The 11,805-nt window shown below is 37.4% G+C and overlaps 1 protein-coding gene across 10 annotated transcripts in view; it reads right to left on the bottom strand.

The window, feature by feature from the left end:
* LOC126275021 (GATOR complex protein Iml1) overlaps positions 1 to 5,609 on the bottom strand; it is a 520,849-nt gene extending 515,240 nt beyond the window's left edge. For 6 of the 10 annotated variants that reach the window (XM_049977165.1, XM_049977167.1, XM_049977170.1 and 3 more), the window contains exon 1: positions 5,456 to 5,586. In XM_049977165.1, coding sequence (XP_049833122.1) covers positions 5,456 to 5,498 — 43 coding nt within the window. In that variant the 5' untranslated portion in view covers positions 5,499 to 5,586. Of the gene's footprint in view, positions 1 to 5,455 lie in introns of all 10 variants that reach the window. The other 4 variants (XM_049977164.1, XM_049977172.1, XM_049977169.1 and 1 more) reach the window with 3 other exon arrangements.
* Between the last annotated feature and the right edge of the window lie 6,196 nt (positions 5,610 to 11,805).

Genomic DNA, 11,805 nt, shown 5'->3' with positions numbered 1-11,805 from the left:
CAGCCACAGAGGAGCATTCCCCTTGTAACTCAGTACCATCCGGGACTGGAGCAACTGAATTACATTCTCCGCCATGGTTTCGATTACCTCTCAACATGCCCTGAAATTAGGAATGTTCTGCCCACTATCCTTCCCACCCCTCCTACCGTGGTATTCCGCCATCCAGCAAACCTACACAATATACTCGTCCATCCTTACACAACCCCTGCTCCCAATCCCTTACCTCATGGCTCATACCCCTGTATTAGACCTGGATGCAAGACCTGTCCCATACATCCTCCTAGCACCACCTACTCCAGTCCAGTCACTAACATCACCTATCCCATCAAAGGTAGGGCTACCTGTGAAACCTGTCATGTGATTTACAAGCTAAGCTGCAACCACTGTGCTGCATTCCATGTAGGCATGACAAGCTGTCTGTCCGCACAAATGGCCACCAACAAACTGTGGCCAAAAAACAAGTGGACCACCCTGCTGCTGAACACGCTGCCAAACATGATATCCCGTATCTCAATGACTGCTTCACAGCCTGTGCCATATGGATCTTTCCCACCAAAACCAGCTTTTCTGAATTGTGCAAGTGGGAACTTTCCCTGTAATACATCCTATGCTCCCATAACCCTCCTGGCCTCAAACTTCATTAGTTGCTGTCCTCACCCATCCAGCCCCCTCCCTGTTCAAATTCCAACACCACACAGCTGTCATTTCACCACCACACCCAGTCTTTTAATTTCTTTTTATTTCTCTCATTTCCACTACTTACCCCCTCCCCCCTCTGCACCTTCTCTCCTGCCCTCCATCTAAACTGCAACACTTCAGTGTCCACCACTCCCTTGTGTGTGTACTGCTGACAAAGGCCTTAATGGCTGAAAGCTATAATCATGTGAATCTTTTTGTTGTGCCTATCGCGACTCAGCATCTCCACTATACGGTGAGTAGCAAACATAAAAAGAGGCATACAGATTGAAACAGAACAATGTACTTGAAGTGCCAGTAATGTTTAGGATAAAGTGTTACAACTATCACATCTACTGACAGCATCAACACTTATTTTAGCCTATTTCAAAGAGTAATCAACACGCACTGTACAGTATGGTGCATCCAGCAGTCCATTAATAGATGGCAGGTATGACTTTTCTGGGTTTCCTGGTACATCTGTTTGAAATAAACGTCTTAGGATTGCCGCCAGTTAACACTGTGCCACAACACTTCATTGAAACAACTGTCTGACATTTTCAGCTGCACAGTTTTAACTGGCAGAAACCCAAGAGAAGTATTTGAGATGCAAGGTACTCCTAAATAATTACTTTCCGCATACACATTAATGACAGTAAACACACTTGTGTTGAGAGATCAGGAAGGTGACTTGCCTTCTGTTGCCGAAGAAAAAGGAAAAATTACTAACATGTTGGAAGCTCTATGGGATGCATTACTTTCACTAAACTGGTGGCAGTGGTGGGCATTTGAATTCATTTCTGTATATTTTCAGAGAAATTGCACAAGAATAAAGTTTCAGTAAAATATGTGCTCAAATATATAGTTGAAAAAGCACTGGAGTAATATACAACATTGGCAGTTTTTGAGTACGTACACCAAACTGAGCTGAAGCGAATTGCTCGCATTGCCTACTAGAATGTTACTAGTACAAGGGTATTAAAAAATGTAGTGACCAATAAGGATATGGTTAGATCAAGATGTCAAGATGAATGCAATACAAGAGAAAGACAAAGTGCTTGGACATTTTCCTAATTTATTACAACAGCGTAAAATTTAAATCATTATTCAACATAGTTGTCCTGTCACACCACCATGACATCACACAGCAGTTACATCACGGGTCAAAGCAGACAGGTGGTATCACAAATTTCAGTTAACCTACAGGCAAGCCATGGATGCGCTGCTTTAAGCAGAATTAATGGAAATCCAATTTGTGGAGGGGGGGGGGGATGGGTCATCATGACTGTGTGCACATTACTCCAACACTTCCAAATACACCATCTGATGGGTTAGAACAATATGAGCAGCAATGTGTGGACATGGAATGTTGACTGTTTCCTCTTACCCGTTTCCAGATGATGTTCCAGAATTTGTCCTTGTAAGTACTAAAAAAACTGGGAACATCACATTTCCTGCAACATGCTCACTCTTTTTAATTTCTTTCTCTCTGGGGATCAAAAATGTTTCCACTCCATGCCCTGGTATTTACTCTCTGGTCCAAAGTTATGAATGCATGTTACATCTCCAATGATGTTTTGCTTCAAAAACATTTCTTCCTCATTACTGTGATGATCAGGCAGCAGCATACAAATTCTCACACAATGGTGCTTGTGCTCTTCGCTGAGTTGTTTTGGGACTTTTATTTCAGAGACTGTACAAAGGTTGAACCTGTCACAGATGACATCATAAGCAGAACCACAACAAATATGCAATATAGTCTGCATCTTCATCAGCAGTCGCTCAATGGTTACTCAAAAACAGCCGATGAATTTGCTTAATGTTGACATTAGTCGTGAATAAGAGTGGATATCCTGCCGTTTTCTCATCTTTCACTTGAGTTTACACACTTCTGAATTGTTCAATCCATTAGAAAAACCTTCACCACAGTAAAATCTATTCCCCATATTGTGTTTAAAGTCTTCCATAAAATTCAGCTCCTGATACAGGTTACAGAACACTTATCTTCATTGTGAAAAGCAGAGCACACCATGTTTACTTCACACAAGAGCAAATCATACTGATATGGCAATGCTGCAACCTTTCACAAGTGAAGAGAACAGTACAACCTAGCAGTTGGTGAACGGACAAAGCCATAATAAATGTCGAGTAGACCGTTCACCGGGTGCAAGTCTGCCAATTTGAAGCCACTTCAACGACTTGGGCGTCCATGGGGATGAAATGATGATGATGATTAGGACTACACAACACCCAGTCCCTGAGCGGAGAAAATCTCCAACCACACCGGGAATTGAACCCGGTCCCTTAGGATTGACATTCTGTCTACAAATGATTAGAATGAAAATGCAGGTACTTATTGGCCTACTCTGGTATATAATGACTACAGATACTAGAGCAAACGTACAAAGAGAGGAAGATATAGTTTAGTTTAATGCCTCAATATCAAGATCAGTAATACAGGTGGAGTGTAGACAACGTGCTTGACTGACTTTCTTTGAGCAGCCATTCCAATTAATGAATGAAGTACTTCTGATAAATGAAGGAAAGGTGCTTCCACTCCATGATTTATTTATTTATTTTCCAATTATTTATCATAATACCCAGGCAGTGCTTCTCAATAACAATGCATTGTCAATCACTGCTCCATCTCACTTGATTTGAGGAGAGGTAAACTGGTAACTATGAAAGATGACTGATAATATATCAACAGTTGATGCACTGCAAAGAGCAGATTAAAATGTAACCTTTTATTTGTATCTATAACTTTATCTGGCCTTCCCCAACAACTCTGAACATACAATTAGGAAGAGAGGGGGGGCATAACACTAGTTACAATGGTGAAGAAACAGTTCTTGCATTTCGAGCTCACACACACATTAACAACAAAATAAGCCACTGACAGAGAGAATAAGCAAAGACAAGCAAGGTACTGAAAAACAGGCACCTGCCAGGTTCATTAAGCATACAAGTTATGCACCACTGAATGTACCTTATGAATTTGAGGGATAAAAGCAAGCTACTTAGAGCAACTTGCAAGTCACAAAGAGTTACTAAATAGAAGTTTATAAAGACAGCATGCAGAAGTAATTAGAAATTAAAATAAAGGTAAAGCAATTGTGAACATATGTAACTGGCAATATAATGTAAGTGTACCCTCTTGGCAAATGATGGAATTTTCAGTATCATTCTCATAGTCACCCCTAAACACGTCTCCTGACTACATTCCTTCATCTTTAATTTTATTTCTTACACTTATTCCCTGACCTCTGACTATAACTACTAATATCATGTATTCTCTTCTTTCCCTTCTACTTTGTTTACGAATTTTGAATTTTTATCTGGCTCTTTTCACTTCTAGCATTGTTTGTAAAGGTGAAAAAAGCCACATTCCACTGTGTTCAGAATCCACATTAACCTGTAGCTCCCGCCAATACTTGGTTGGGTGCCAGTTCAAAGGTCAGAGGAAGGCAATGGCATACCACTTGTTAATAGGGCCAAGCATAGTAAAGCACTGTGGAGTCAGACCTTTGGGTAGATGGAAAGCTTACTTGTATCTATCTCATCTATATGTATCCTGCTTTTGCTACTCCATGCACATCTTATTGTAAATGACAGTGTGCTGCTTGGTAACCAATATGACAAAAATTGCAGTACTAGGAGAGAGAAAAACAACTTTATTGTTCATAACTGAAGGAAATGAGATGGCACAACAATACAATGATGTGAAACATTATCTTTTTTGGTAAAGTAACCAGTCAAATTTTAATAAAGCTGCTTGCTGACAACATTATCAAGTAATATTTTCACAGCATTTTTTACCTGCTATGTGTAGTGGCAGCTCAATAATTTGTATATGATCAAGCAACAGGGCACTTGTTAGGGAATACATGAGTGTCCTTTACTACTCTTTAATCACCATTTTGAACCACACTGAACTTGGTAAGTTATGCACTGGGCCACCCTTGGACTTTTCAACACATCATGGACATAAACATCAGGCTGCACTACCAGTTAGTTTTTTACCACAACCTTTATTTGGCTTTCACATTCACTGATACATCAACTTACAACCACACTGTAACCTTTAAACATAACCTAGGTTGTGCTACACATCAGCCTGTCGCCTCGACCAAGATTTTGGGGGAGGGCAGGGGATTCCAATACCACACTTGAACCATGAACTGAGCACATCAGGTTTAAATACATACAATTCAATATTTTCTTTTCACAGGGTCACACACGAAAATAGATGTGATGTACAGACAACAGACAGTGTTTAAAATACAATCAGGGGGTTGGTTTAAGCTCTCTGCACACAGATAGTATTAAAAATATCGTAGTTGGATCTAGTGAGGTTGTGTGAAGAACAGCTGATTGTCCTCTAATATATCTTTAGCACATCTGCAAACGCGATGGGGCTCGCATTATTTGATGTGTGTAGACACTCGGAGACGCTACAAAGTTGAACATTCTATGGTTATGTACTCAAGTCGCAGTGAAGGCTTGTGGTGCACTATATTTCATTATAGTACAGCTGAAGGAGAGACAACGACAACTGGGCCAACAAAAATTACACTAGTTGTTGTGATGTGTAATATATCATGACTGCTGATAAAGGTCACTCTTTAAAAATCTGTGCCCTCAAAACTAGTATCCTGACATGTCCCGATCTTTACAATTTGTTGGGACTATGGTAAGACCGATGGCAATCGCAACTTCTCATTGCTGTTGATAAATGGCAAGCACCACGTTAAATAAGTATCACAAAATTACGACATACCACTAAACGATTTGTGATGTACTATTAATTTGAAAAGTTTCATGGTCTATCTTTCTGAATGCGGCACAAACCACTTTCAACGCCCACTTTACCGCATCATAACATCACAACCAGTTGTCACAAGTCTTCCAAAGTATACAAATGTAACAACGGTGGCAGAAAACAAAGATATCTGAGGCGACATATACGCAACAAGTTGTATGCACAAAAGACTGCGCCAGGTTCTGCGCACAACTAATCTGCAAAAACGCAATATAGCGTGAGGACAGGAGATCGCAGCAAAATCAGCATGCGAAACATGTTTGACACAACTGTTTCTTCAGCCTAGTGTTACTCGTCCTTCCATCTGCAATGAAACGTACATTGGTTGATGATAAGTTATATGCACAAAGGACTGCGCCAGGTTCTGCGCACAACTAATCTGCAAAAACGCAATACAGCGTGAGGACAGGAGATCGCAGCAAAATCTGCATGCGAAACATGTTTGACACAACTGTTTCTTCAGCCTAGTGTTACTCGTCCTTCCATCTGCAATGAAACGTACATTGGTTGATGATAAATTTAGAGAGATGTGAGCATTCCTAAGGCACATAAATTATAAGATACTTGTGAAACCGAATAACATGATAACCACATATCAACGAACAGGATAAAAAGATACTGTATCATAGTTGCCATCTAAAACGAAAGTATACTGGAAAACAATACTTTGACGAATTTGTATAGCAATCCTCAATATTCCTCTTCAACTGAAGTAACTCTCAACCTACTTTGATAACATTTAAACGATCTCGTAGCTCTTCCAAATTGTTCACTTGGTAATAGGCTTAGTAAACAAGTCAGTTAGTGGTTCCTTCATATTTACAGAACAAACACAAATATTTCTCTTCCTTTGTACAGAGCAACATATAGAAGCATGTGCCTATGAGCTTAAACTAAACAATGATAGCTTTATGAGATTAGTGAAGCTGAACAGTTCAAATTTCTATGTGTACAGATAAATAGTATACTGTCTTGGAAAGCCCGTGTTCACGATCTTGTTCGAAGACTTAATGCTGCCATTTTTACTGTTCCAACTATATCTTAAGTAAATGATAGTTCGACATTCAAAGTAGTCTGCTTTGCTTATTTTCATTCGCTTAACAGTATGGTATTATATTTTGCAGTAAATCTTCCCATTCTCAAAGTATATTTTTGCCTCAGAAACGGGCAGTTCAGACAATAAGTTGTGTAAGTTTGCGAACCACTTATCGACCGCTATTCATTAGTCTGGGTATTCTGCCATTGCTCTCTCGATATACATATCATTTACAGCCGTTTCTTGTTAACAATATCAGCTTATTCTCACGAACTAGCATTTTTCACTCAGTTAATACTAGGCAGAAATCTAATCTGCATTTGAATCGCACTTCCTTGAGTCTTGTGCAGAAAGATGTGCAGTATACTGCTGTATCTATTTTAAATAAGCTACCACGAGAATTCAAAAATTTTAGCAGTAATCCACGCCCTTTAAGATCGAAACTGAAACAGAAGAGTATCCTCATAGGCCACTCCTTCTATTCTGTCGTGGAGTTCCTTGGAAAATTAAGCTGATTCCTTTGTTATATGGCTTGTCTTTTTTGGGTTCATAAACATACTGCTTTACCTGTAATTATTGTTATGTTGTTATTTCATGTACTGACACATTTCATGACCTTGGAGATTTGCTCCTCAGTTTGGTTCTACGGAACTAGATTGTAAAATAAAAATGAAAATAATTGTAGATATCTATATGTCCCCTTTGGGGGATTTTCAGCTGTTCCTGAAAACCTTGGGTTCTTTGTTGTAATATCTGTCAGACAGAGGGGAGCAAATTATTATTTGTGGGGATTTATATATAGGTTTTCTGAAAGAGTCTGATAGATAACCTTGAACTATTACTTGGTTCTTTTAATTTGACATTGGTTATTGATTTCCCTACTAAGGAAGTACAGGAAAGCAGTACACTGAGTATGTTTTTACAGACCAAGATAAATTTAATCAAATAAAAACGTTTCCTGTTAAGTATGGTGTTTTTAATCTTGATGCACAGGTAGTTACAGTATATGACATAGCTCCATACAGTAATGCAAAGCAGTCTTCTGAAATAGGGCACTCACTTAACAATTTAAGAATTTAACATTTCAGGGAAGTCTTGCAAGGGTTAGACTGGGCTGAGGTGTACAGCAAACCTGATGCTAATTTAAAAATTAACCTATTTCATGATACCCTTGCCAGTATATCTCAAAACAATTTCCCTAACAAAACAGTGAAACATAATTGAAAAAGCAATCTAAAAAGCTGTGGCTTATTGAAGAGATAAAAATATCATGTAACAGAAAAGTGAATGTATCTTATAGCTAGGAGGAGTAATTAAAATAATAATAATTATTAGCTAGGAAGAGTAATGAGCCAGAAATAGTGAAACATTATAAAAATTACTGCACTATATTAAGAAAAGTTCATAAAAAGTCCAGAAGTGTGTCCATTATGTCTCATATTTGCACTCTGACAGTAAAATTGAAATAATTTGGAATATTGTTAAAAGGGAAACAGGACAACGGAGAGCACAGGAAGACTCAATGAAAAGTTTGTTAACAAAATGTCAGAAGTAGAAAATATTTTTAATAATCATTTCTTAAGTGTTATAGAGAACATAGGCTCCAGATATTCATTAGAAAATGCAAGGCTATATACGGAAGAGGCAATACCTGTGCAATTTGATAAAATTGAAATTCAACCAAACTCTCCTGCTGAAATTAGGAAAATAATAAATTGACCCAAAAGTAAAAGCTCACATAGAATTGATGGCATTTCCAACAGAGTACTAATTGCATGTTCCCAACAGAAGAGTAGGATTCTCAGTCATATATATGTAGTAGCTCACTGAAACAGAGTATTTTTCTAGATAGTCTGAAAGATGCTATTGTTAAATCATTCCATGAAAAATGGGATAGGTCTGGTGCTAACAACTATTATCCACTCTCACTTCTGACAACTTTATCCAAAATTCTTAAAAAAGTAATGTATTCAAGAATAACTCACATATTTGTAAAAATGGAGTATTAACAAAATATTGGTTTGGTTTTCAGGAAGGCTTTTCAACAGAAAAAATCACCCATTAGGATATTTTGTGATCTCTCAAAGGCTTTTGACTGTATGAACCATGAAATTCTTCTAGATAAGCTTAAGTATTGTGGTATAAGTGGGACAGTGCACAAACAGTTTAGTTCATATTTAACTGGAAGAAGGCAGAAGGTTGAAATTAACAGTACAGTTAGACTAAAAAAATCAGCAGAGTCCTTTACCTGGGAAGGTATCAAGATGGTGTTCCACAGGGATCAGTTTTGGGTCCCTTATTGTTCTTAATATATATTAATGATTTGACATTCTGCAACCATGAGGATGTAAAGCTAGTTCTTTTCGCTGATGATAGAAATATAGTAATCACACCCAAAAAAATAAGAATTTTTTGGGAAATTCATCATTAAGAGGAAAAGTATTTTTTTTTTAAACGCCCAATTCAAAAATAATAGCGCACTGCACAGCTGCAACCTAGAAGAAATGATGGTCTTCATTATTCTGGGCCAAATCTGACATGGCACTGAAAGGGTGAATTATGCTGCGCCCCAAAATCTTTGGTCATTTGATAAATGGCGTTAAAATTCTGCCATATATCCAACCAACATTTTAAAAAATTAAAAGAATTTCTGAATGTCAACACCTGCTATTCCATAGATGAATTTTTAGATATGAAGTAGTATCTGTAAAAAACTGTATACTAAAGACTTATGTTAAACTGACCCATTTCCCATCATTATGAAATGTCATATTCATGATCTATGGAACAAGTATTAACGTAATGTAATCCATTTAGAAATTTATGTTACCAGATTCATTTGCTATATATCAGAAAAAGTGAAAAATCTTGTTCTTTTATATATCTCTCATTTATGTAAAGAGTGGAAATTTAATTAATTGTAAGAGAGTGACATGTAGCATTATATTATCCAATGAAAAAATATTCTTTCATGATATAGAGCCACTCAATGTTGCAAAACGAGGGAGATGATGATAATAGAGTTAATGAAAGCAAACTTTTTAATCAAGGTCATTGTATAGGAACGTGGTTCAAACATCCAGGTGCTCAGTGTAAAGATCATATTCAGCTGCTAAAGCTAAAGTGCACAAAATGAAAAATGACAAACAAAATGAGACACCATTTCATCAAAGTTTAATACTGGTATCTGGAAACATTCTTTTGTGACGAAACGAGCCTTACAACGTTCATATTCACCACAAGATGTTACTTTGACTACGAATAATTATTTTGAATTGTTATTTTTCTGCCTGCTAGTAAGTCAGTCAAAATATAAATCTCGTTTTCAAGTAGTGACTGATGGTCATCATTTAAGGCTTCTTTCGTTTTTCACAGCCATCACAACAAGTTGCTTTTTTGTATGAATTTGGCTCAGTAATACTGGCAAAATTAATAGTCATTTCTGAAATACTTAGCGTTCTGTTTCGTATGATGGGATGATTTTCTAATTTTGTGTAATGCAGGTTCTGTGTGTGAATGATACATTGTCACTCATTGCTGTTCAGTGTCATTTTGTGCCGATTCAAAATAAACTGTGTTTCTATTAACATCAGTAGGTTGTGTTGGTTCCACTACTTTTTCAATGATGTTTGGTAATAAGTCAGCTGAGAGCTGCCCACACCATTTTCGTCAGTCACACTACCATTTGTGATGTTATTGTCACAGCAGTATTTTGAATTTTTGGTGGACTGCACAACACCAGTCTTCACAAAAGCCCTAGGTGAATCTAAATCAGTCTGATGTTATAATTTGCAACCTTCACAATACCTAACAAGATAAATTCTTTGTTCGTTTTTCTGTCGATATGAATACTTCAAATTTCTTCAGAAGTAACATTTTGAGAAACTTTTTTTGGAGATTGACTCTTCGGTTAAATCGCTTCAGCCCGAAATAGTTTGCTTATTCCTGTAACTGTCAACCTCGATCTTTCCTTTTCAGAGGTCATCCAATCGGACAATCCACAACTCCTTTTAGTTCCAGTGTGTAAGGAATTGTTTCATGCCGAATTCGATTCCTGTTCACAATTGGTTTTTCCATTATATGTTTGAAATATTTTAATTTTTCGATCAGTTTTGTTTTCTACTCGTGCTCTGAACTCAATGAAAGTATCACACACATCTTTTGTTGGTGCTGGCATGTAACTGGATGAAATTCTTGACATGTTGTTGTTGTTGCCGTGGTCTTCAGGGCAAAGACTTGTTTGTTGGAGCTCTACATGCTATTCTATCTCGTGCAAGCCTCTCCATCTCTAAATAACTACTGCAACCTACACCTTTTTGAACCTGCTTACTGTAATTATCTCTCGGTCTCCTTTTACAGTTTTTACACCCTTCACTTTCCTCCAATACTAAATAAGTGATCCCTTGATGTTGCAGAGTGTATCGTATCAACTGATCCCTTCTTTTAGTCAAGTTAAGACACAAATTGCTTTTTCCCCACTTCTGTTCACCATCTCCCCATTGGTTACAAGATCGACCCATTCAGTCTTCAACATCACTCTGTAGCACCACGTTTCAAGAGCTTCCATTCTCTTCTTGTCTGAACAGTTTATCGTTCATGGTTCACTTCTTAACAAGGTTACACTCCAGACCAACATCTTAAGAAAAGACTCTCTAACACTTGCATCTACATATGATGTTAACAAATTTCTTTTCTTCAAAAACTATTTTTTACCAATGTCAGTCTGTATTTTATATCATCTCTCCTTTGGCCATCATCAGTTATTTTGCTGCCCAAATAGAAAACGCCATCTATGACTTTTAGTGTCTTGTTTCCTAATCTAATATCATCAGAAACACCTGATTTAATCCAACTGTGTTCCATTGCCCTCGTTTTGCTATTGTTTATGTCCATCTTATATTCTTGAAGTATCATACACAAAAGTGAAATGATAATATGTTCCTTCCTACAAAGTCACAGTCACTGAGTCCACAGACATAGGACTGTATTATATCAAGTAGATATTGTGCTCTTCTACTTCATTTTTCTTAGGACAAAGTTGTAGAGACAGTTCGCATTGAATGCAAGGAATACACAGATCCTTATTTTATTACTAGATCTAAGTCATTTCCCAGTCCTGACTGGATACCAGGCATCAAAATTGATGTTCGTCAATTCAGCCTATCAGCCATTTTACCTTCAATAAATGCATGCTTACACGGTTCAAATTCCCCAATATCTGATACCACAATTCGTAACTGTTGATTTCTACAGCATCTGCATATTGGTGAAC

This window comes from Schistocerca gregaria, chromosome 1, assembly GCF_023897955.1.
Source record: "Schistocerca gregaria isolate iqSchGreg1 chromosome 1, iqSchGreg1.2, whole genome shotgun sequence".
Classification (NCBI taxonomy): domain Eukaryota; kingdom Metazoa; phylum Arthropoda; class Insecta; order Orthoptera; family Acrididae; genus Schistocerca; species Schistocerca gregaria.
The sequence above is the reverse complement of the archived record's forward strand: the minus strand, read 5'-3'. Positions and strand labels throughout refer to the sequence as shown.